General features: G+C 39.7%; 1 protein-coding gene across 7 annotated transcripts in view; it reads left to right on the top strand.

Moving 5' to 3' along the window:
- Window positions 1-27,713, top strand: part of kifap3a (kinesin-associated protein 3a) — a 233,923-nt gene that overhangs the window by 186,967 nt on the left and 19,243 nt on the right. For all 7 annotated transcript variants that reach the window (XM_069938225.1, XM_069938224.1, XM_069938222.1 and 4 more), the window contains one exon: window positions 3,629-3,725. In XM_069938225.1, coding sequence (XP_069794326.1) covers window positions 3,629-3,725 — 97 coding nt within the window. The remainder of the gene's footprint in view (window positions 1-3,628; window positions 3,726-27,713) is intronic.

The following is a 27,713-nucleotide window of genomic DNA, read 5'->3' as shown; positions in this document are numbered from 1 at the left end:
TTTAATTATATATTTCCTGTAGTTGGTGACCAGAACTGCACACAGTACAGCAAGTGTGGTCTAACGAACATTTTGTTCAAGTGTTATATGACAACATAACTCTGGAACTCAATGCTCGGCTGATAAAGGCAAGCATGCCAAATGCTTTCCTCTTCCTGTTTATCATGTGTTGTCACTTTCAGTCTCATTGTTCCACAATACTCTCCAGAGTCTAATCATTTATTGTGCATTTATCTTGCCATGTTTAACTTCCCAAAATGCATCAGTTTGTACTTGTCTGTATGGAACATGATTTTCAAGTCAAACTAAATCGCTACTGCTTGGACTTGATCGATATCCCTCCATTCCCTTCATCCGTCAATCTAGAAGCCTCTTAAATGCCACGATTGTATCTACTTCCACCACAAATTTTGGCAGCCTGTTCCAGATACCTATCACTCTGTTAAAAAAAAACACTTTCCCTGCACATTTCCCTTAAACTCCTCCATCCCCGCCCTCCCCCCCCACCCCCCATCCCCGCAACCCCACCATCATAATGCATATCCTCTAATGTATGATGTTTTGCCCTGGGGAAAATATTCTGAATGTCCACCGTATTAGTGCCTCTCATTATTCGATAAACTTTTATAAGAATTCTACTGTTTCCTTTCCAAAGTCTTCAGTGAGCTACGGACTTTGACTCTTGGATCTCTCTGTATTTTAATGCTTTCAAGAGCCCAGCCAGTAACTATGTACATTCCCCTTGCGTCCTCACACTTTTCTGCATTAAAATCTATCTGCCACTTTCTGCCCAGAACTGTAACTGACCTATATTCTGTTTGTGTTCTTTGACATCCCTCTACACTGCCTGCAACTCTGCCAATTTTTGCATAATCTGCAAAATACTAAGCCACATAATCTATTTTTTTCATCCAAGTTATTTATGTATGTCCCAAACAGCAGGGTTCCCAACACTGATCCCAATGGACCACCACTGTCACAGGCCTCCAGCACAAATAGCATCTTTCCTCCACTAATCTCTAATCCTATGGGCCAGCGAAGACCATATCCAAACTACCAACTCACCATGGATCCCATGCATCTTCCTCTTCTGGATCAGGCTACTTGGAGGGACCTTCTCAAATGCCTTAGTGTCCATGTAGACAACATCCACTGCCCTACCCTCATCAACCAACTTTGTCACTATCACAAAAAAGTAAATATTTTTGGTAAGTTATCATCTGCCCTTTTCAAAGCCATGTTGTCTATTCCTAATTTGATCGTAAGTTTCCAAATGTGCATCCATCCTATCTGAAAGTATAATTTTCAATAGTTTCCCTACCACTGATGTGAGGTGTACTGGGCTATAATTTCCTGGATTATCCCCTTTTCCCTTCTTGAACAAAGGTACAACATTAGCTACTCTTCAGTCCTCTGGAACCTCCACTGTTGTTAGTGAGGTTCCAAAAATCTTTGTCAATCCCCCAGCATTCCCTTCACTTGCCTCCTTCAGTAGTCTGAGGGGATTTATCCACCTTAATGCTCCTCAAAAGACCAACACAACCACTATCTTGATCTCAGATGTCCAAACATATGTGCATTCTGCACATTATGTTCCCTATTAAAGACTTTTTGGTCAGCAGAGATAGAGTACCTCCTAGTGAAATGCAGAATCTTTTACCTGCCTATGGAATTCTCGGCCATGCTGATTCAGTTAATGAGGGTGAAGCCATGAGGGAGCTTCACAGTGGCATCTGTGAAACTCTGATTTACCACCCTGACAGTGCCATGATTGTTGCTGGAAACTTCACTCACGCCAACCTGAAAAGGGTCTTACCAAGGTTTCAACAGCGTGTGAACCTCACCACCAGAGGAGAGAACACCCTGACGCGGGTGTACACCAACATTTCTGGTGCATACAAGGCTGTACCTCGCCCCCACCTTTGTTACTCTGATCACATATTTGTCCTGCTAACCCTGGTATACAGACCGTTGGCAAGGCAAACTAGGTCATTTTGCAGGGAGATCAGGATATGGTGGGGGGGGGGGCGGAGGGGGAAACACAGTAGCGCTGCAAGACTGCCTTGAGACCACAGACTGGAGCTTTTCAGGAAGGTGGCCACCTACAATTAACATGTAAACATAGATAAGTGCACGAACTCAATGACTGGCTACATCAGCAAGTGCATTGAGGATTTCACCGAGATCATATGCTTCATAACCGGAACTAACCAGAAACCATGATTGGGAAGCAGAGGTCCGGACCCTTCTCAGAGCTGGTGATGCTGCCTTCAGGACAGGGTGTAGGATGGCACTAACCTTCTATAGGGGCTCTATCGAGAGTCTCCTGGCTGACTGCATCACAGTGTAGTATGATTGGTGCAGAGCAATGGATCAAAGGCCAAACCACAGGACCTAAGAGTGGCAGAGACGATTGCTGGAGTCTACTTCCCCCCCCCCCACCCACCATCAACATTATCTACCAGGATTGTTGTCTGAAGAGGGTGTGCAAAATCATCGAAGACCCCCTTCCACCCTGCACATAGTATCTTTCAGTAGCTCCCATCAGGGGAGGGATACAGGAGTGTCAGAACCAGCACCTCCAGGCTGAGGAACAGCTTCTTCCCATGGGCAGTGAGAATGCTGAACAACTAAAGGAACTGCTCACACAACCATCTGAGACTCTGAGATGTATAAAACAATATTTATTTATTTATTTGTAGATATGTATTATTTGTCCATATGTGTGTTATGTCTGGTTGTTGTCTGCATGTTTTGCACCAAGGACTGGAGAACGCTGTTTCGTTGGGTTGTACTTGTAAAATCTGAAGACAGTAAACTTGACTTGATTTGACCATTATTGTCCATGCCCTTCCTGGTAAATATAAATGCAAAGATCTCATTTAGTACCTTGCCCATTTCCTCTCCAAGCATAACCCTAACCCTTCTTTATCCTTGAGTGGTTCTATCTTCTCCCTAGTCATCCTCTTGTATTTTTTTATTTGTTGATCAATATTCTTTCATAACTTCCTCAACCTTCCTCACTTTCTACTATTTTGTTGTTGTCCACAATCTTACTAAATGTGCCACTTACATTCTCATCTAAATCATTACATGAATGACACAGTGTAACAAGTGCTACTCCCTGCAACTCGTTTCCAATCTGAAAAACTCCCTTCCACTACCATTATCTTTCTCCTACTCCAAAAGCAATTTTGTATTCAATTGCCTAGCTCATTCTGGATCCCAAGACGGTAATGCTGGGCAAACATAAACAGTTTGTTTGCTTTCTCATATAATTCCATGCCATCCATTAGCTCAGGACTTTCTGAAAAATCCTGCAGTGATTTTTAAGAACATGAGAAACAGACATCAGGAACCTAAAAGGCACATTAAAAACTGACACAACCAAACACTTACTTTCTGAGCAACACAAGGCTTCTATGTTTTTTGCCTAATTATTTCCTTTCCCTTTTTTATGGCATTTATAACATTTGATATGTTTGTATATCTGAGCAAATCAACCAAAGCAATGTAGTCCTGCTAATAGTGTTGACTGCAGTATGCAGGGGCTGGGCTAAATTATCAACTGATGAAAATATTTTTAAAAAATTGAGCAGTGCTGAATGATTATTAATTGTATTTATAGATGGACTTTTACCCCCTGATGGAACCATTAGTCCAGATTTCTTAAGTGAATACCAGTTTCAAAATGGTGACCTGGTTGGACAGCATCCTTATAGCAGGTATGATAATATAATATGAGTCTAAAATTTATAAGTAAATTTGATGTTAACAAAATTTTCTTTCCAAAATATTTGACATTCAATTTCACATTATTTTTGGATCAAATTACTTCATGCCCAAAGAAAAGCTTGCAAAAAAACTGAACCCTTTTTTTTGATGCGATCTGCTTAATTAATGCAGCCAGCTGCTACTTAAAGTATTAACTAGGTCAGATACATTATTTTAAATACAATATTTTAATTCAACCACCCCGCTCCTTACCCAAAACAACCCCCAGGTTCATTGAAACTGCAATTTAAGTTCTTATTAAGATTAAACTACTAAAGTTGACTTTCAACATGATAATAAAGTTACAATATTGATTGAGATTACTGTGATTATTGTATATTTTGTCATATAATTTGACCGGCAGTTAAGTTGGGTTCCCATTTTCAGTCTCATTTTCATGGTTTTATCATATATTGGGCGTATAAGTCAACCTCTGCCCACCTCCCCCACCCAATTTTATGCAAGGAATGTTCTTGAGATGATCCATACTTTGTTACAAAACCACAATTGACAAGTAATTAATCTGTAAATTAAGCAAGCAAGTAAAAAAAAAATACCTTTGCTTCTGGCCGGTAAGATGCCATACGGAGCTGAATCCAAGTCTTCAGCTGGAGTCGGCTACGGCAACTCCATTCTCAACATCGGATGCAGTTCCATCCACATCGAAGAAGTCGCCTCACTACCCAACTGTTCTCAGTGCAGGAACCATGGGTACCTGCTGGTTTCCAGGCAGAATTTGGCCACTTTGGCCTTCTGAGCAGGAGCGGAGACCTCCAGCTCCAGGGTAGGAGCAGCAACCTTGGGCTCTGTACAATGTCAGGGTGGGCTATGGTGGCACCCGGCTGTGGGGAGGTGTCCCAGAGCGGAGGGAAGGTGCATCCAGGGTTGTCTTTTATGCTGAATTTGTTGAACAGTTTTTTTGAGTTGAATTTAAAGTCTCAAAGGTTTCTGGAGTATAAGTTAAGCACCCCCCCCCCACCATTTCTGAGTTATTTTTGAGGGTTTCAGGACTCAACTTGTATGCTAAGATATACAGTGCATTGATAACTGATAATGAAATCACAAAATGTAATATATCATAAAATCCAGAATGTCTTGATGAACGGAATCCATGGAAACTTGGTGGTGTGGATCTGAAATTGGTTTGCTCACAAAAGGCAGAAGTTGGTAGTAAATGGAACATACTTTGCCTGGAGACCGGTGACTAATTGTGTTCCTTAGGGATCTGCTCTCAGATTTTGCTCTTTGTGATCTTCACAAATGAATTGGACTAGATGTGATTCACATTTGGCAAATGGAGGTCAAGTGGGAAAAATGTGAAGTGATACACTTTGGAAGATTGAACTTGAAGGCAGAGTACATTCTTGTGGCAGAATTCTTAGCAGTGTAGACAGAAAGTTCAAATGAGGGGTTTAAAACCTGAGATGTTAACACTACTTTCCAAAAATCCAGTGCCAAACATGCTAAGTGTCAAAGGCCTTACTAAAGTCATGTAGACAAAATCCACAGCCTTTCCTTCATCTACTTTCTTGGTAACCTCTTCAAAAAACTCTACAAGGTTCATTAAACACGACCTATGGCTCACAAAGCCATGCTGATTATCCTTAATTAGCCCTTGGCTGTCCAAATACTTGTATATCTCATCTCTCGGAATACCCTCCAATAATTTACCTACTACTGACATCAGGGTCACTGGTCTATAATTTCCTGGTTTACTTATGGATCCTTTGTTAAACAGCGGAAGTAGTGATCACTCATTAATTGGTATATATATGTATTTATAATTATGTCGTCCAATTATATTGTTAATTCTAGCAAAAATTGGCATGACAATTTGTTACGAGACTTACCAGTGTATTATTTCCTGGATTACCCTTATTTCCCTTCTTGAACAAAGATTAAATTTTAAATTTAAAAAATTTCACCCCGTGAGTCCGTGCTGCCCAATTACAAAGCCTATGACCCTGGGTACGTATCGAATGGTGGGAGGAAACCGGAGGCTCTGGGGTAAACCCATGTAGACACGGAAAGATTGTACAAACTCCTTACAGATGCTGTGGGATTCGAACCCTGGTTATGATCGCTGGTGCTGTAAAAGTGTTGCGTTAACTGCTAGGCCAAGTGTGCCACCCCTATAACATTAATTACTCTTTGGTCTTTTTGTTGTTAGTGAGGATGCAACAATATTTGTCAAGGCCTCTTTCAATCACATGGGCTATATCCTGTTAGGCCCTGAGGAATTATCGACTTTTATGCTTCTCAAAAGATCAGCATCACTTCTTTCTTGTTCCAAAATGCCCTAACACATGAACATTTTCCACATTATGCTCCCTATCACTATTCTCAGTCCTTCTCGGTAAATACCAATGAAAAGTACTTGCTGAGCACTTTGTTCACTTCCTCCAACTCCAAGCATAAATTTCTACCTTTGTCTTTGAGTGATCCTTTCCTTTTCCCTAGTCATCCTCTTGTTTTTAATGTGTATAAAATTCCTTGGGATTTTCTTTGATCCTCCTTACTGAGGACATTTCATGGCTCTTTTGGCCTTTCTAATACCCTACTTGAGCACTTTCTTGCAATCTTTGTATTCTTCCAGGGTCCTGATTGTAGCTTCCTAAATCTTGAATATGCCTCCTTTTTCCTTTTACTAAATTCATGACCTTTCTTGACACCAGTGTTCTCCCACCTTGCCATTCCTGTCCTTTCCACACACTGGAACATGCCCATCTGGACTCAAAATGGTCCTTAAACAACTCCGTCAGGTCAGTTGAGGGATTGTCTGATTACAGATACTCCCAGTTGTCCTGAGCTCCTGCCTAATAATGTCATAATTTGCCCTCCCTCAATTTAATACTCTTCTCCAAGGCCCAAGCTTATAACAGTCTTGAAACTAAAGGTATAGTGATCATTATTCCAAAAATGCTCATTTGCAAATACAAAATCGAATTTCCTCCTTCCTAATTAGCCTATCTATGTGCTGCTTCAAGAAATCCTCCTGGATGCATTTCATAAATCCTGCCCCTTCTAAACCTTTGGCACTAAAAGAGTCCCAGTCAATATTTTGGAAATGAAAATCTCCCAAGACAGCAACCAATTTGCTTTTGAGCTTTCCGTAATGTTTCTACATATCTGCTCCTCCATCAGTGCAGCTTTGACACTCATCCAGATTAGCAATCCAATGCCTCCATCTCGTTTACCTCCTTTACTATCCTGTTGAAAACAATAAAACCCAGGAACAACTGATCTGAAAATCCCGTCCCCCTTGCAGCCAAGTCTCTGTAATGGGCATAACAAAGACTAATTAATTATGTTGCATTTGGGAGGTGTTATTTATTTTGAACCAGAATTATGAACCATCTCAGCATCATTTTTGTTTTATTGACCTGGATTTACTTGTATGTTTATTGCACCACTTTTAGTATCTTTACTCAGCCTATTAAAAATGTTGAATTTCTATTTCTGTTTTAAAGTAGCCTTACTTTGTATAGAAGCATGAAAGTTGGGTTACTACATTAATAGTTAAATTTTTGGACTAGTTTCTAGGTGTCTGGGCCACGATATAGGCCCATGAACTTGAATCTTATCATGGCAGCTAAAATTTAAATTTTCAATAATTAGATTTAGAATGTTGCAGTTGTTTGTGGGTTGTACAATCACTGAGTTTAATTGTTTAACAATTCGGTTCGAACATGAGGTTTAATAATTCAACAGTTCATTTCAAATGTCATGATCCATAGTCGAAAACACGAGTCGACTTGCCAACTCGGAGGAAAAGCAACCACCCTGCCTTGTACTATGAGTTTATTTCTCACAACCCATCACACGCTGGGCACTCACTCCCGCGAGAGCCCAAACCTCTGAATGACAGTTCGAGAACTAAGTGATGCAATCCACCACATGACCCCCCCCCCCCCCCAAAGAACTAGAGATGGTCAGGTTGTCAAGATGAGGGTGGGTTTGGTTGTGACGATGGATGCTCTCTGTGACAGGGTTGCGCCATCTACACTGGTTGGTCAATGGGATAGTCTTGGGACTGCCACCCATGTCGATGATGAAAACCGTGGCATTGTTCTGTAGTACTCTGAAGGGCCCCTCGTATGGTTTTTCCAGAGGTGTACAGTAGGAATCTTAGTGAAGGAAAGTGTAATGGCAGTTCTGGAGGTTGGGTGGGACGTATGTGGTTGTGAAACCGTTTTGGGACTGGAGAAAATGCCCACTTTCTCATGGTCGTGGGCAGTACTTGATGTCCATGCGTTGCCGGGATGAAGTTCCCTGGTGAACCTGGTGTAAGCGTGGCGCCATACACCAGCTGGGCCGAGGAAGTTGTCAGGTCTTCCTTTAGGGCAATTCATATGCCTAGCATGACCTACAGCAATTCGTCCATCCAGTCTGGGCTAGGTAGCTGTGCCTTGAGGGATGCCTTCATGTGCTGATGAAAATGTTCCAAAATTCAGTTTGCTTGCGGGTGGTAGGTCATTGTGTGGTGCAACTTAATGCCAAGCATCTGGGCCATTGCTGACCACAGCCCAGATGTGAACTGCATACATCTGTCGGAGGAGATGTTTGCCGGTAAGCCAAAATGGGTTATCCTCTCGGCGTTGAGGGCACATGCACAGGTTATAGTGGAGGTGTCTGAGAGAGGGACAGCCTTTGGCCATCTCGTGAATCTCTCCGATTGTGAAAAGGTGGGTGACACCTCTGGATGGAGGCAGCAGTCCCACAGTGTCGACGGGGATGTGGTCAAAACGTCAGTGTGTTGGGGTGAAGTTCTGCAGTGGCACCTTGATGTGTCACTGAATCTTGGAGTTTTGACAGGGGATGCATGCTCAGACCAGTTGCCGACCTGTTTGCGCAATCTATGCCACGTGAACTTGACTGCATTAAGTTTCTTTGTTGCCTGAATGGAAGGGTGAGCTAGGCTGGTCAAAGATCTAGCATCACCAGTCAGTGGGGATTATGGGTCTTGGCAGTCCTGTAAATGCATCACAGAGGAGTATGGAGCCAGTGGACAAAAATCTCACATCCTATAACTTTAGGTTTGAGATGGCAGTGCAGTAGGTAAGCATCTCTTCATCCTCTTGCTGGGTGACTGCCACGGCTGTGAAGTTGACACCTCGGGCCAGAGTGTGGATGGCATTGATAGCCGTATGGGATAACTCATCTGCGACTTGGTTGCTCTTGCCTGCGATGTGTTGTATCACTATTGTGTATTCCGTGATGTGGGTCAGTTGGTGCTGCTGTTGGACTGACATTGGCAATGGCAAACGTGAGTGGTTTGTGGTCTGTGAAAGCCCTGCCCTTGAGAAAGTAGAAGAAATGCCGTATAGAGAGGCAGAGAGCAAGTAGCTCCTGGTCGAAAGTGCTGTACTTCTGCTCAGGGCATTTCAAGTGATGATTGAAAAAGGCGAGGAGCTTCCAACTACCATTGGTCAGTTGCTCCAGTCTCTGCCCTTGGCTGTGCCATGTGTCAGATGCATTGACTGTGAGAGTGGTTGGTGGGTTGCCCGTGGATGTACCAGCATTGTTGCCTGTGCCAGCGCTTCCTTGGCGTTGTCAAATGCGGTCATGGCCGCATCATCCCAAATGAGCTCTTTCGGCTTGTTGGCCAGGACCTTGAAAAATGGTTGCATTATCCTGGCTGCTGCTGGCATGGAACAGTGATAGAGGTTGACCGTGCCGACAAACTCTTGGAGTCCCTTCACAGTAGAGGGTTTGGGAAACTTGCAATGGCCTCAACCTTGGACGGCAGCAAGACCAGGACTGCTCCATGCTGGTTGATGTGGTGGCCAAGAAAGTTGATGTAAGTGAGGTCAAACTGACATTTGGCAAAGTTGATTGCCAGACCATGCTCGTAGAGCCTCTGGCAAGCTGTTGTGCAGAGTTCCTGGCGAGAGTGGCTGGTGATGAGGATGTCATTGAGATAGATGAACACAAACTTGAGCCTGCAGCATACTGTGCCCATAAGCCTTTAGAAAGCATGGATAAAACTTTCTTGAGGCCTGAAGGCATGCATAGGAACTCAAAGATCCCAGATGGGGTAATTAGAGCCGTTTTGGGGATGTCGTCTGGGTGGACCGGAATCTGATGGTAGCTGCGTACCAGGTCGATCTTGGAGAATGCCTTGGCACCATCCAGGAGTATCGGTCAGCTGTTGTGATGTCATTTAGATGGCGATAGATCCCACAGGGTCTCCAGCCCTCACACTTTTTGGGGACCATGTAAAGTAATTATGCCCACTTCCTCCATCCTGTGGAACTTGTCTTTGGCCAGTTGGAGCTTGTCGGGGGCAGCCTGCATGCACATGCATGGAATGGCAGTCTGGTGGTGGGGATATGGTGCTGCACCCCATGCTTGGGGCTGGCCATTATAGGGAAGTTATAATATCCAGGAAATCAGCTAGGATCCTGGCATACTCGTTGTTGGAGAAGGTCATCGAGCTGAGGTGGGATGCAGTCAATTTGGCATGGTGCAAGACAATTGATTGAAATGTCTTGGAATTGATGAGACGTTGTCCTTTAAAATTGACCATCAGGGAGTGCGCCCGGAGAAATTGGCGCCCAGCAGTGGTTGTAAGACGTCGGCCATGGTAAAGGTCCACTTGAAATGGCATGAGTTAAAGTTGAGCAGGCTCGTGTGGACCCTGTATATCTTGATGCTGTTGGCGGCAGTCAGGGGAGGCCCCTTCTTTCCAGAACGAGTGTCAATTCTCAAGGGGGCAACACACTAACTTCCACTCCCATGTCAATGAGAAAACGCCGCCTCGAATGATAATTCCAGATGTAAAGGAGTCGATCTTTTTGGCCAGCAATGTTGCCACTACCGACAGCTGGCCGAGGTGTTTCCCAGATGTGTGCAGGGTGATCGGCCTTGGCGGGCCGCAGAGCCCCATCTTTCATAGTAATAGCACCATTTGTCCTTACTGGCACTGTTGGAGGTTGACGTCGCTGTCTCCCTTTCCATGAAAGCTGGGTCTATTCGTTGCACCTGACAATTGTTAGGTCTGCTTTGTTCATGAATGAGTGAGACAAACACCAGGCTGAGTCGAAATCAGGGTTCTTTGTTCTTTATTACCGGATTGTAACACTTGCGACTAAACATGTTAGTCGGAGAATGCATTCTGCCGTTATCAGCAAAATGGTGATTTTTTATACCCTTGGATATGTGCTTAGAACATCATCATATCATTACTTGTCCAATGACTAAAACTGTTGCTATCCTTTCCCTGCTAGCTTCCTGCCTCTCAATCCATCAATGTCTCTCTTATCTTGTAAGTACAAGGATGCATTCACATCTTGTTACTGCCCCGTACATTCCCATCTCATGATGTTTTACCTAACAGGAGTACAAGGACACCTCCCCTTCTTGTTACAGCCTTGTACAGGGTAACTCCCTACACATTCCCATCTCATGATGTTTTACCTTACACAAGGCACAGCTGCCACCAGGTTGATGGTTGCTTCCCCATTCTGTTTGGCTTGCCAGAGTACATCCACACAGGATCCCAGCATCGGGGATCAGTGAATTCTTCATCCGAGTGGAGCAGGCAGATGTCCTCAGGCATTTACTTGAGGAAACTTGTTCGAAGAGGAGACCGGTCCTATGTCTGTTCATCAGGGCGAGCATTATGTTCGTGACCGTGGACAATTGGCAGTCGCATAGGCCATCCATGCGCAGCAGTTTTGCTGCCCTATTGTGGCAGGAGAGACCGGATATATGCTTGAGCATTTTGATCCCTTTGTACTTGTTATCGGCTGGTGGTTGGTGAAGGTAATTGATGATGCACCCGGCAGTTTCGTGGTCTAAAGCACTGACTGCACAGTAGTACTTTGTGGCGTCGGCATTTATCTGGTGTATGTGGGATTTGGATTTGGGTTTCTTTGCAGCGTAATTCTGGGAAGTCAGGTCCGCCAATGCTTTTTCCCACTGAGTTTATAAATTGTGCGCTATAGTGCTACCAATTTTCCATACTGTTTAAGAATTGTCCACTATTTCTCTTTCTCTCTTTCTCTTTCTCTCACACTGCGACTTTCCTATGGCAAAGTTTATCATTTTAATCTTTTCTTCCTGCACTCATGCAAAAACTTGGGTCATTTTAATCACACAATAAAATTACCCCTTTCAAACTTGCCTGATTGCAACGCTGGCGTCTGCAGATGCCAGGGCTTGTACTGGGGTCAAGGCGGTCAATTCCTGGCGAGAGATGATGTCATCTGACGCCGGCGTTGAGCTGATTTTGCTTTCACACTTGCAACTTTAAAGGTCAATTGCCGTTTGATTCCTGCGATCACTTGCAAGTGTGAAAGGGGCTATTGTTTACTCACTCTGGTCTTCCAATGAGAAGGTCAGTGATCCAGTTGCAGAGTGGGGTACAGATGCTTAGAGTTTGTATCTCAGAAAATCTCAGAATTCAAACAATGGGGGAGGAACCCAGACCAACAAAAGGTGTTAAATGGACCAACATTTCAGAGTTTTTTTGTAATTTCCTTGCTTTTTAAAAAAATTAATTTAATTGTTTGCATCATTACAGGAAAAATGAATAAAACATTAATCAAATATCCATAACCAATGATACAAAAAAACTACTTTTATATATTTTCTCCCCATTCCCCCCTCCCAACCAAAAGTAAGAAAAGGAAAGAAAAGAAACATCTACCATTTAATATACAATAATATTAGCATAGATGATCATTAATTGTTAATAAATATTGCTAATTAAGAGGAGTGGATAAGATAGAAAAGGTGGACGGGAAATTATCCATAAAATCCATATATGGTTTACAAATACTATAAAAATTTTCAATTCAATTCCTTAAACTGTTCGTAATTTTTTCCAAAGGTATACAATTTTGCATCTCATGATACCATCTACTTAATAACACTTCTCTATCATCTTTCCATGATATCATGACACATTTCTTTGCAGTTGCTTAGAGTTTGTATCTCAGAAAATCATTTTCATAAATATCTCCAAGTAAAAATATTCTTGGATCCTTTGGTATCTTTATCTTCATAATTTGCCCTAATAATAAACTCAGTTCATTCCAAAACCTTTCCACTTTTTCACAAGATTACACTGAATGTAAAAAAAATCTCTATTTCTTTCACACATCGAAAACACTTAGTTGAATAATAAGGATCAAGTCCATTTAACTTATGTGGGGTGTAATACAATTGATGAGAAAGTTATATTGAACCATTTGATATCTAACATTTACTGTATTCATAACACTTTCATAACATAATTTTGACCAAATCTCCTCCTGAATTTGTATATTTAAATCTTTCTCCCATTGGATTTTTGATTCATAAAAATCTTTTTTCTTTACAGTATCTTGTCATTTTTTTATATGTATTAGTAATAAATTTCTCAGCAACAAATGTATCTGTAATTATTATCTTCAAATTGACTTTGTTTAGGATGTCTCAAATCTGCTCCCAGTCTCTTTTTCAAATACATTTTTAATTGATAATATGCAAAAAAAAATTCATACCTTAATGAAGGGCTCAAGCCCTTTATCTTTATCTTTGCTACATAAAGTGTACTGTTTAACCAGCTGATTTTCTCCAGCAATGTATTTATACTTCAACAGAAGAAGAAGAAGCATTTTCCTAGCTTAAATGCAGATTTAAGATTAGATTTGGATAAGAATGAAATTTAGAAGCAGACTATTATTTCAAAAGATTTTGTACAAACCCTGCATAATTATGAAATGGGCAGAATCTTTGTGTCAGAATCTAGTAACTTGAATGATTGAAAGTAGAACTGGTTGTCTTAGTTTTGTGAGTAACAAAAAATTAACTTCAAGTGATAGTTGTGTGAATTCTGTTTAGACTGTTCTGCAATCAACCTATACAGGTATATATTAAAAAAATTTATTTTTGAAGTTCAAAGGTAATATTCTATGCAATTTTTCTTGACGATTGGTGTTTATTTTTAGTTTTAAACTGAAATGAGAAATTAGGCCCTGTGTTTTCTATGAATTGCCTTTGTAGTATAGATCTTGTTGTTGGAAATAGCAATCGATGTAATTGAATAAATACCACATCATACTTTGAATGCAGAGTGATATTTGGCTAATTTAGAAATATTGAAAACACCTCAAAGAAAAGATGAGCACTGTTTTGAACCTTGCAGAGTTAATTTTACTTCTGTTGGAGGAACTTTAATACCTTTGGGACAAATATAACTTCTATGTTTGATTTGAACATTAATAGACAAAGCTAAATTGAACAAGTCTCAAGTAAAGTTAGAAGTTCAAAAGTGTAGATATGTGAAATAGATTCTAGGCATCCTGACAAAGCCAAAGGTTTGAAAAGGTGTTTTAAGTTACTGTTGTTACATTATCAGAAATATGGGATATGACATAAAATGGCACTGTTCTAATGTGCTAAATCTTTAACTTAAAAATAATGTAAGCGGATATGAGGCTGCAGATATTTAAATCTGAAGGAAGAAAGAAATGCCAAGGCAAAGGGATAGTCAACATTTTGGTTTGAGTCCCTGCAGGGCTGACATAACCAAACAAATAAAATCAAATCGAAGCATCTTTGACTGGCAGTTCTGTTGAATTAAGAGTACATATCAAAACATTATTTGCTTTATTAAATGTTGAGAAATACCTTTTGCTTATTTTGTTGAAATTATAAAGTCTGTCAAAAGCTTTCAGAGACAGGAGATGACCCTGAGCAACCCTATAAATCACTTGGGCTAATATTGTTTCAAAAGATGATGGAAAACACAACAGATCAGACAGAAGCAGAAAAGAATGTTAATTGTTTCTTATGAAGATGTGTGACCTATTGAGCATTTCCAGCATTTTCTGTGTTTATTCAGATTCTTTAATCTGCTGATTTTTTAAAGTTTTCATTCAGGTGGGCAAATCATCTGGCTTTTTGTGCCTGTTTTTCACTAAATGGCAGTTTTGCGCAACAGGAAAAATAGTGAGGTCTTTAGAGACTGAAAGACTAGTGTTTTCAATGCTATCATTCACTTATCTATTAAAAGTTTGGCAGTTCTAGTTTCAGCTACTACCCAGCTTCCCTCAATGATGTAATAATGGTAAAATGCAGATTTTTTTTGTTTGACCACCAATGTGCATGCTAGAAATGTGGCTCTAAATCCTGGTTTTGGGCAATTTAGCAGTAAGAAAGGCATGTTGATTGCATCCCTAGCAAGATTGGTCTGCAAGTGCCATTGGAAAGGTTAAACTTTAAAGTGGAATGTAAGCTTAATTTCAAAGTTGGTCATGAAGACTGGAGCATTAATAATGAAATTTGGACAGCAAATGAAATAAAAATATTTTATGGTGCTTATTTTTATTTAATTTAATGCAATGAATTTAGGAAATAAAGACGATCAGGAAAAAAAAAATCTAGCTTCAAGCAGAAAAAAGAATTCCCACTTACGGGTGCGAATTATGAACAAATTAAGAGAAATTCTCAATGTAAGTGGTCGCTCAATGGGATTAAATTTTTAGTTATCAAGGTCGATAACAATCTGCAGAATTTATAAGTTGAATTATCTTCCCTTGCTTCGGAAAATTGAAGATGATCTTAATAAATGGATGAACCTCCCAATAACTTTGTTCGGAGGGATCAACTGAATTAAAATGAATGTGCTGCCTACAGTACAATATTTTTTTTCAAAGTTTGCCTGTTCCTATACCTCAGATATTCTTTCAAACCTTAATAAGTGCATCAGGAAGTTTCTGTGGAAAGGTATGCCTTCCAGAGTCTCTGTTGATAAATTTACTAGGAATTATGAATTGGGAAGATTAACGCTCCCAGATTTCAAAAAATATTTTTGGGCAACCACCTCCCTCTTTGACGGAGGATACATGTTTTCATGAGTAAAATTGGAGTTGCTTAAGGTTGGTGAGAGGATAGGAGAAAATCTTTCATATAAATGGAATTCTAAATTATTATCTAGCCAAAGAAGCCCCCTCCCCCCCATTAAAGCATATAATTACAATATAGAATAAAATTTATGGTCAAATTGGGGATGGTGGTGGGGGGGGGGGTCTTTCACCTAAAACATCCCTGGCTCATCAAGAGTATTGAGGATTGTTATTAGCATGGACAATTAATGACATTTGAGCAAATTAGGATTAAATATGGAGTTTAAATTACATCTTTTTTTCTTCTGTCTTCAGTTAAGATCTTATCTAAGGGACAAATTAGGTCCAGCACTAACCTTACCACATAGAGACTCTGGTTTGAAAGGGGAGCACAAAAATTTTTTATTTTAAAACTGTATTCCTTTCTTCAGGCGGGAACCCCTAAACAAGGGCTTGATAAATCAAAGGTGGAAATCAGATTTGGATATAGAAATTGATCCATTTTGTTGGGACAGCATGATTAACACATTAATGTAAGGTATAATTTCTTGCATCATCTATACCATACTCCCCAAAAGTTACATAAATTTAAATCAGAAATATCAGACTAATGTTTTCAATGTGGTCAAGAAATCTGGTCATGGCCTAAAGCGAGGCCATTTCCTCTTAATTCTTATTTCCTTGATCTTTCAAATACTTCAGTAACTCTGAATTAAGTGATCCGGCCTGCAAAATACTCAGCGGAAAATAAGAGTAGAAATTTCTACAGCCCTGGTTTTAAGTAACTGACAGTTAACTTTGTTCCTATGACCTCTCATTCTTCTAAACTCCAAGAAATGCACCCTAACCTTTCTTGATAGGACAATCCTCTCGGTCCAGGAATTAGATTGCCTCCAATGCTACCATATCCTTTTTGAAGTTAAGGGGTCCAAATCTGCACAGTTCTCTAGGTGTGACCTTGTGAATGCCCTATAATGAAACTTATCTATTTTTATGCCAACATTGAGAAGCTGGAAGAACTCAGTAAGACAGCAACGATGCTGCCTAACCTGCCTAGCTCCTCTAGCTTCTCATTGTTCAAGATTGCAGTATCTGCAGAATTTGTTTCTCCCTATTCTTAATCTCGAATTTATTTGCAATAAAGACCAAGATGCATTTGCCACTTTAACTACTTGTTGGATATGGCTGCTAACTTTTTTGTAATTCTTGTCAACAAGAGAGCAAGGTGGACAAAAGACTGAAGAGATTGAAGGGAGGTGATTGGTTCCTTCATCAGTTTGAGGTTCAATTCCAACCAAGAAAAACATACTAGTGTGATCATCACGAGACATGAAATAAGGAATAAAGGGTAGTTGTGCTGCTACATGTAGACTGTAAGCTCTAAGCAATCTTTGGGAAAGCAGATCTGTCAGCAAATTTCTGACATGTGTTGTTGTCACTAACTTAAGATAGTTGATACAAGCATTAGGAGTTTATTTAAAGTTTATTTAAACTTGTAATTAATATATTTTTAAAAAGTACCTGGAAGATCACTTGATCACAATGGCCTCCTTATGGGCCAATAAATCAGTAGTCATAAAAGGCATAAATTAGGTGATATATGTGCGAGTTAACTTTTGAATTGATACTAACTACTGAATGATGAAGAATGTCTACAGAAGAAAACTCACCGATCCCTATCTATCAATTATAGGTGTATTTTAGTCCAGGCATTGAGTTTTGCTTGCCACTAACATTCAAGCAAGTTCAGGATCTCCCAGATAAATATTCAAGTCATGGAAATGCTAGATGACTGAGCACCTGAATGATACAATAATGGAGCAAAAGCTTGTTGGGCATTGTTTCCTAATCCAGGCATAGGATCAGCAGATCCATTTATTTTGATGACAAATATCTGGCAGCATGGAAGGGAAGCAAGGACAATTCAGGTAAATTGGACTAGCTCAGAGGGTTATCCTGGTTGCCATGGACAAGATGGGCAGAAGAACTTGTTTGCAAGCAGTACAGATTGATAACTCTAACTTTTTGTCATTTGTATTGATTATAATAATGATTTAAATATACTGAATTTTGTAATCTAAAAAGCTAATGTTTCTTTTAATGTTGACACTTTTTTTGAATATTTTATTTATAATTTTTCATACAGGCTTGTAGTTATATACCGCGACCTGCTAATGATGGCAGTTCACAATCTCGTATATGTGTACATGTATTCCTTTTCTCTATGACTATATATACAAGCCCACGTCATTTCCCACCCCCTCCCCCACCTATAAGACTAAACAATTCGTTCATAGTACAATGTCGATAACAATCACAAACATTAACATTAAAGAAATGAATAAGAATACAAATAATAAAAAGAAACGAGAAAAGAAACCGGGACCATCACGGCTCAACGGACGGCTTCTGGGTCGGTGCTCATTCTTGACTTTCCTTGATCGGGATCAGTGCGGGAGAGAGGGAGCCGCAGCAGGGAAAGGTAGAACAATCACTTCCACGCACCTATGTAGTGCATGTACGGCTGCCAAATCTTCTGAAAGGTGCTGTACATGTTTCTCAGATGGTAAGTTATTTTCTCCAGGGGAATGCAACTTTGGATTTCCTTGTTCCATCGCTCAATACTAAGAATAGAGTTGGACTTCCAGATCACCGCAATGCACTTCCTGTCCACTGCCAATGTGATTAACACAAATTGGATTTGAAATTTGGGCAGCTTCATTGTAAGCCTTATGTCCAATATATTTCCCAACAGGTACAACTCTGGGTCCTGAGGGAACTGTTTACCTATAATTTTTTTCCAGGACTTGGCCTAGATCCACCCAAAAGGGCCTCACCATGGCACACGACCAGGTTGCATGTACAAACGTTCCGGCTGCAACACCACACCTGAAGCATTTGTCTGGGAGTTCTGGCTTTGATCTATTGATTATCTGCGGCGTTATTTACAACTGGTGTAAAAATTTATACTGGACCAGCCCGTACCTTGCATTAACAACTGTGGTCATACTTCCCTCAGACCAGCACCTCTCATCAATTGTAATACCCAAGTCCGACTCCCGTATTTTTCTCGACCAATGAAGGCCCAGTTTGGGTCCTTTTGACTTGAACAGGTAATATATTGCTGAAATAAATTTCTTGCCGATCCCCCTTCGAATCACAGCCTCTATGCCACTGCAATGAGATAGGGCCATACCTGGACCTAATACGTCCTGTAGAAAATACCTTATTTGAAGATAGCAGTGGAATGTTTTATTTAGTAAATCATATTTATTTTTAAGCTGTTCAAACGACATTAATTGCCCTTGCTCGTAAGTGGTATTAATTTATTCGGAGTCCAGGGTGTTTTTGGAGACAACCCCATCTTAATATCCAAATACTAGTTAATTTTGGCCCAGAATCTATCACTTGTTTTAATATGGGGCTGCACTACTTCCCTGTCAACAATTTAAGGTCCCTTTTATAAATAAAATCCTCTGCTAAAAAGGGAGGCGACGTTCTCAACTGAACCACCCAATAATATTTTTTGAAGTCCGGCAATCTCAATCCGCCTAGACTATAGTCCCATGTTAATTTTTCCATAGAGACCCTTGGTACCTTACCATTCCAAAGAAACCTTCTCACAATATGTGATAACTGTTTGAAGAAACCCTGGGGCAACAGTACAGGCAATGTTTGGATAAGATATTGGAATCTTGGCAACACATTAATTTTGATGCAGTTGACCCTGCCTACCAGTGTGATAGGCAGGGGCATCCACATCTTTAAGTCCTCCTCGACTCTTCCCAGCAAGGGGGCATAATTTAACTTGTATAAATTATTAAAATCACTATCAATATTAACTTCTAGATATTTGATCCCCTTCTGTGGCCATTTTAAACTATTAATTCCTTTAAATTGATTGTAATTAACTTCAATGAGTGGCATCACTTCACTCTTATCCCTATTGATCTTATACCCAGAAAGTTCCCCATAGTCCTCCAGTGTCTCGTGCAGCCTAGGCAAGGAAGCCGCAGGGTCTGTCAAATATATCAGTAAATAATCAGCGAACAAGTTAATTTTGTGTTCCTTCTGGTCCACTCTATAACCTTTGATGTCTGGATCCTGCCGAATGGCTTCTGCCAACGGTTCCATAGACAGCACAAAGAGAGCTTGTGAGAGTGGGCACCCTTGCCTACTAAATCTGGTAAATGGGAAGGCTGGAGAGACCTGCTCATTGGTTACAACTTTCACCTTGGGCCCGTGATATAGCTCCCTAATCTAATTTTGAAAAATTGGTCCCAACCCTGCCTTCTCCAGCACCTTAAATAAAAATTCCCACTCCAGTCTATCGAAGGCCTTTTCTACATCCAAGAAGATGCCCAGACCCTTCTCTTTTCTAGATTGTGCCAGATGCATAACACTCAGCAATCTGCCAATATTATTTGCTGCCTGCCTTCCCTGCACAAAGCCTGTCTGATCCTTGTTTCTCAATTTTGGCAAATGCATTGCCAATCTATTTGCCAAGGCTTTGGCTAGGATCTTGAATTCGGTATTCAGCAGAGAAATTGGCTGATAGGAAGAGGGCCTAAATAGATCCTTACCCTTCTTCAAAATCATTGTAACAATCGCCACTGTAAAAGATTCTGGCAGGGACCTTGTTTCCCTAGCCTGGTCTACCACCTCCATATGTAGAGGCATTAATAAGTCCTTAAATTCTCGATAGAACTCAGGCGAGAACCCGTCCTCCCCCGGAGACTTGCCTGTTTGCAGCGCACTCAACGCTTTATCCAGTTCTTCCTCAGTAAAAGAAAGGTCTAATCCTGCCTGATCTTCTGGGTTTAGGCAGGGAAGGTCTAATCTGGCTAGGAACTCGTCCTCTTGATTGAGGTCCGCAGACAATTCAGATTTATATAATCCTTCATAAAATACCCTAAATATCTAAGCACTTAAATCAAACCAGGCTATGATCCAATCAGACAGTATACTTTCCTCAGTGCATCAGGAGAAGTTTGATGGAGCTTGGAGGGTAAGGAGCTTGTGGACCTCTTTATCTTCCCAATTTGTAGGTTTTGCAAACGAGACTCTTGGAGTTTGCCAAGGTGGAATAACGGAAGAATTCAGCCACTGAAGTTGGAATTCGAGGGCCAAACCCATCGGGACCATTGCCTGAAGAGGACGCACAAAATCAGTGAACCGGTGCGGACTCTAAAGGCCAACATGGTTATATGGTTAGGTCTCATTAATTTCCTTTGGTTTGTACGAGACCTGGCCATTCCACATTCGTATTGCATTAATTGTTCTAGAGGCTTGATCTGCCCTCAACTGCCAAGTGAGTACCTTATGTGCTCTCTCCCCCAACTCATAATATTTTTGACTCAACCTCATAATAGCCTTTTCCATACTATACATCTGAAGTGTATTATATTCCAATTTCTTGTTTGTGAGAGCTCTGTAATGGTCCTCTAGGCTTGATTCCTGAAAATCCTTCTCTAATTGGGTAATGTCCTTTTCCAATTCCTCCACTTCCCTCTTATAATTTTTCTTGACCATCTTCGTATACCCAATTATCTGACCCCTCAAGTATGCCTTGAGGGTGTCCCATAGAAGAAATATATCTGGAGTAGAGGGGCAGTTTTCCTCTCAAACTGAGTAATTTGTGATGTTATAAAGCTATAAAACTCCGGCTTTTTCAATAGCAAAGTGCTAAGATGCCACCTATGTGCCATGTCCTGCTTATCTGGCATGTCTATATTGAAGATCAGGGGGGGAATAGTCTGAGAGAAGTTTTGCTCTGTACTCGGCTTCCATGATCCTACCCTCTAAATGGGCTGAAGCCAAAATGAAATCTATTCTAGAGTAGGAGTCATGTTGTTTTGAGTAGAATGAGTAACATTAAAATTATAATTAACATTAAAAGAGACTACCTCTATGCTCTTAGTCATTATCCCCAGGTTCTTCCCAAGGTACCCCCTCTTTCACTACGACCTCCCTTCTCTTACCCCCAGTCTCTTACTGTCCGACCTTTGGTCCGTTCCACCTAAGCTGCGAGAGTAAGGAAATAAAAAAACAAGGGGGAGACAAAGACAGTAATTCAAATAACTGAGCAAAACAACATGAAACCAAATGAAAAAGACATTCATAGTCATACTTCTCTTTAATCCCATACTACCTCCCTCCCCCCCCTCTATTTTGTTGATAACCTTCATTGATTACCAACAAACCCCTCGTACAACAGGTTGTGCCACCGGCACCCATCAACTTCTTTCCCCAACTCCTGAGTTCACCAGGAAAAACTATTACAACTTTTCATTTGTTCAGTCTAATCTCTTTCTTAACTTCTGTATTTATACAATTTAGATAACAAAAAAGCACCATGTTATTATAGACCAAGGCATGTCTATATCCCCCTGCGAGTCAAATTTGTTTCTTATTAAAACTACCGCAGGTGGTCCCCTGACCAGACTTTACATTTCCATCGTGCTCCCCAATGTGGGTAAGCCTGTGGCATATTCCTGGGCTTTTTCCGGATCTGTAAAAAATTTTTTTGTTCCTTCTGGCAATTATATTTTCAGGGTGGCTGGGTACCTCAACACTTCTCTGCTTGAGAAGTCTCTTAGCCAGTTCAAATGCCTTTCTGGCCTTCAGCAGTGGCGAGCTAATATCTGGGTAGAGCTAATATCTGAGTAGAAAAATATTTTGTTCCCCTCTAACTCTTTGTCCCGATCATTGCCGCTCTTAATATTTTCTCCCTGTCCTGGTGCCGCAACAGCCTCACCAGAACACAGCGTGGCCTTTGTCCAGGACCAGGTTTGGGGAAGAGAGACCTGTGTGCTCTCTCCACCTCTATTCTTTCACCCAGTAACTCCATATCCAACACCTCAGGGATCCAGGTTTGAAAGAAGAGTACTGGGTTCTGACCTTCCATTCTCTCCCTTAGCCCCACTATTTTAATATTGTTCCTCCTGCTATAATTCTTAAGGGCATCCAGCTTCTACCATTGTCTGTAGGCATAAGACCATATACCAGCATGAAGATAAAACTTTTGGCTTATCCAACTTCACTCATCCAACAAACCACATACAAACTACCTGGTATGAATTAAGCTTCTGGTGAAAAATTATACCATCCAAAAAGTTATCTAAAAGAATTTCAAAACACTTGCCCAGGCTCTGTTTTCACAGTTGAGCCTTAATTTACATTAATGATTTGGAGTAGTAAATTGGGTTAGTAAATATGCAGATGATACGAAAATAGGGGGAGTTGTGGATAGTGAAGATGGTTTTCAGAGACTGCAGAAGGATTTGGACTCTCAGAAGAGTGGGCTGAAAGATGGCAGATGGAGTTTAATACTGAGAAGTGTGAGGTACTTCATTTTGGGAAGATTAATCAAAACAGGACATATGTAGTGAAAGGGAGGTCATTGAGGAATGCAGAGGAACAGAGGGATCTTGGAATAACGGTTCATTGTTCTTTGAAAGTGAAATCTCATGTGGATAGAGTTGTGAAGGCTTTTGGTATGCTGGCCTTTATAAATCAAAGCATAGAATATAGGAGTTTGGAAGTGATGTTGAGACTATTCAAGGCATTGGTGAGGCCACATCTGGAATACTGTGTGCAATTCTGGTCCCCAAATTATAGGAAGGATATCAATAAGGTAGAGAGGGTGCAAAGATTTACTAAAATGATGCCTGAATTGCAGTATCTCGAATACAAAGAAAGACTGATTAGACTGGGTCTTTATTCATTAGAGTGTAGAAGATTGAGAGGTGATTTGACAGAGGTATTTAATATTATGAGGGGGATTGATAGAGTAGATGGGAATGAGGGGTCATTAGCTAAGGGTTGGGGGGCAAAAGTTTAGAAGTTACATGAGAAGGAGCTTCTTCACTCAGAGAGTGGTAGCTTCCAGAAGAGGTGGTTGCAGCAAGGTCAATTTTGTCATTTAAGATAAAGTTGTATAGATGCATGGATGTGAGGGGATTGGAGGGTTATGGGCAGGGAGCAGGTAAGTGGGTCTAGAGGATATCACTTAAATCGGTATGGACTAGAGGGGTCGAGATGGCCTGTTTCCGTACTGTAATTGTTCTATGGTTATATCTAACTAACAAAATCTCATTCAAAACTTAAGCCCGTTCAACACATTTTTTTTGAAGATAAAAGTTGTGATGGTATCTTCAGCAGCTTTTGGAATCTAGTCATATTAGAAAAAAGACACTTCAATAAATATTGTTTTCCACAGAAGAATAATAGGTCATCATAGGTATTTTGAGGAGTAGTTTTTTTTGTGGTAAATGTGACAAGTCCTCTGTTTGTAATAATTGAATTGGGACTATTTCCTATACTTCTACCATTTTGTATCTTGAGAAATTTCATGTATATTACTGTCACATTCCTCTTGAATCACCATTTCCCCAGGCAGAAGTCCAGTGCTGCATTATTCAACTATCAAGTTATCCTGCATATTGTGCATTGTAGCTGGTTTGCTCCAGATAATAAAACTGATGAGCATGTGAACTTTGAATTAAAAAAAATCTTAAAACAGAACTTAATGTTTTAATAAGATTGCAAGCCAAGCTAAATATATCTTCAGGAATTGTGGCTGCTTTTGAAAAGGAAGCAAACAGCTGGCAGTTGTTGTGCCCTTAACAGCATGTGATCATTTGAAAGGAATTTTTTAAAAATTGAATAGAATTACCAGCTAACCACTTGATATTTACTGCATTTTGAAAGGTCTGTGTAACCTGAGTAGTGACAGGAGAAAGAGATCAAAGGCATTGTTTGGTGAATGAGTAAAGGGCCAGAAACTTCCTGCAAAGAAAACCTAGCTTAGTATGGCAAACCCAGATTTGTTTAAAGACTTGTTTTATATGCAATCATTTGTCCATTTGTGATTCACTATTGACCTTAATGGTTAAACAAGGTCCCTTTGCAATCTTTGGAAGTTTTAGAAGATTTGGCTAATATAAACTGTAATACTCAATTTGTAAAGCCTCATTTAATTGTGTTGGGTGTGTTTTATTGTTCTTCAGAAGTCAGATTATGAGTATCATTTAAAAAAAAATAACCACAGATTAATTTGGAATTTCTTTTCATGCATGTGTCTTAATTTTCAAAATTTAAAGTGAAGAATGCATTCAAATAAAGACCATCTTCAAAATAAAATTAATGTACCCAATCAGATTTGAGCAGGCATGCCACAATGCCTGTTTAGGAGTCATGCAAAGCAGTGAGGTGAGCTGCATGTGAATGGAGGATTCAGACTTTGACTTTTGTTGAACTAGAGGATCTTGGTTGAAACACATTTAGGAACTACATTGGCTTTGTGGCACAGAATACATCCAGTCAGGAATCCATTGACCATACTGAAATAATCATCTTGGGAGCATGACAGTAGGGTTGTTTCAATATCAGATAAGATTGCATTAGCCATTCTCTATAGACAGATCTGGTGACCCAGTAGTCTGCCTAGCTCACTTTCAAAATGTATGCAATAATAACTAGTGGGTAACTTGGGGAGTGTGGCCATGCAAAGGTCCTAGACAGACATGTTTTGGTTGAGCTCTCCGCAAAGAGTGCTAAATAGACAGTTAAAACTTGAAAATAGAGATTTTATTCATCGAAAATGGATAAAGCTAGCACATAGAAGCCAAGGCAACCAAGAACAAAGACTGAGGAAGACTCTTTTCAACTGGGAACTTTGGGTGAAAGTCTGAAAGAGAGCAGTGCAAAAATGGCGACAGGACTGGCAGAACCAGGTAAAACTGGGGAGTCAGATCAAGAGCGGAGCATTATCCTAGAAAAAAATGGAGAATTTGGGTAACCTATTCATGTGTTGAAACAGTGATGAGAAATGTGATGGAAAAAAAAAGACCAAAATGAAGATCTGATGGAGAGGATGGGTTAAGTAGAAGTTGAATTGACAAAAACGCATGAAAAACTGAGGCTTTGGAATAAAAAAGCCAAAGAGTGGGAGTTGGATAAATAAGGACTGCTTGACAAAATTGATCATATGGAGAACTTCAGTTGACAGATCAATGCCTGAATTATCAGACTAAAGGAAGGAATCGAGGGAAGAGACCCAGTGAAACATTTTCAAAAATGGATCCCAGAAGTGTTGGGAGAAGACAAATTTGGAGAAAAACTGCACATTGAGAGAGTTCACTGAACACTTGGACCCAGGGTGTCAGTGACCAGTTCTAGTGAGGCTTTTAAGCTATCAAGCATGGAAGATAATGCTGGGAGCAGCATGTGACAACTCCAAACAGAATAATGGTCCGCCTGAGGTTGATCATGAAAAAGTACTATTTTTACAAGAAAAGAATTTGAAGATGTGAAAAGACATTGTGCTAAAACCTGAAACATTCGATGATATACCCCAGGACTGAGGGTTGAAGTAGAAGGGAACTAGCAATTTTGAAGACCAAGAATGAGGTGGAAGATTTTCTGCGAAGCTTGTAAAAAAATAGATTGAGGTTGCTGAAGGACAAAATCGTGAAAATATTTATAATGAAACTAAGTAAAAGTAGTAAAAATTGTATTTTTTATTTTTGCTAAACAATCTTGTATTTATTGTTTAAAAGTAAAAGGTATAGAAGTTCAGAGTGCTCAGTAAAAGTGAAAAATAATATGGGAAAAGTAGTAGCAGGGAGGGGTTTTTCCTCAAGATATTCCACGGGCTTTTCTTGTGGGCTTTTGAGATTCTACGTATACATCACCTCAGGCCAGAGACATTGTGTGTTTATCTTAAAGTGTAAGGATAACTTTACTATTTAAAGAGTCCAAAAGATTTTATTGTTAAAAATATTGTTTTAAAGAAGAATATGGATAGAACATTGAAATGTATTAGTTTTAATATTAATGGGTAGGTGAAGAGAAATCGGGTCTTGGCCTACCTAAAAAAAATTAAAGGCAGATATAGTCTTTTTACAAGATACACATCTTACCAAGTCGGAACATGCAAAATTAAAAAGAGGATGGGTGAGGCAAGTAATATAATCTTCATTTGGTTGAAAAACAAGAGGTGTCGTGATTTTAATTAATAAAAATATACCAATAATAATACTAGAAGAGACATTAATGGATCAAGCTGGAAGATTTGTATTGGCACATTGTAAAATTTATTCAGAATCATGGATGTTTATGAAAATTTACACCCAAAACTATAATGATAAAGACTTTATGAAGGATATCATTTTAAAAATCATGGGGGAATGCAAAATATATTGATTGGAGGAGATTTCAATTTTTGTTTAAATCCCGCATTGGAAAAATCAGTGAGAACAATAATGAAGGCAAAAAACTGCAAAAAGGACATTATCATTTATGAAGGATTTAAATGTAATTGATATATGGAGGTGGCTAAACCCTTTAGAAAGAGACTATTCATTCTATTCAAGGGTACGTGACACATTTCTAATGTCTGCTCAGTTACAAAGTAGAGTGGCAAGATTTTTATCAGACCACTCACCTTTAACATTATCTATTACAATAGTGGGAAAGCAGGAAAATATGTAAAGATAGCATCTTAATGCTACATTACTGAAGAAGAAGGATTTTTGTGAATTTATTAAGAGAGATAGAAATTTTTGTGAAAAGCATCTTCCTTCTACTGACAATAGTTTTCTAATATGGGATAAATTTAAAGCTTATTTGAAGAGACAAATTATTTCTTGTATATTCTCTCTTAAGATTTTTATTATGAGAGAATTAGAAGGTTTAGAGAAGGATATAACAAAATTGGAAAAGGAATAACAGATGTCAGGAACACAAGAAAAATATAGAATATTAGAGAATAAATAGTTACCATGTAATACACTGCAAACATATAGAATGGAAAAAATGATACTGAAACTAAACAAAGATATTATGAGATAGGAGAATGGACACATAAAGTGTTATCTTGGCAGGTAAAAGCAGAAGTCATCCTGAATGATAAATGCAATAGAAACAGAAACTGATACTATAACATACAATAAAAAAATAAATAATATTTAGACAATGCTATAGAAATCAGTATTCATAGGAGATGAAAATCAAAGTTCAAATGTTGAACTTCCTAAATTAGAAGAGAGAAAAAAAGATGAACTAGATGCATCTTTTACAAGGGAAGAAATAGAGAAA

The sequence above is a fragment of the Narcine bancroftii genome, chromosome 5 (genome assembly GCF_036971445.1).
Source record: "Narcine bancroftii isolate sNarBan1 chromosome 5, sNarBan1.hap1, whole genome shotgun sequence".
Lineage (NCBI taxonomy): Eukaryota > Metazoa > Chordata > Chondrichthyes > Torpediniformes > Narcinidae > Narcine > Narcine bancroftii.
Note: the sequence above shows the minus strand (reverse complement) of the source record. Positions and strands in the feature narration are given on the sequence as shown.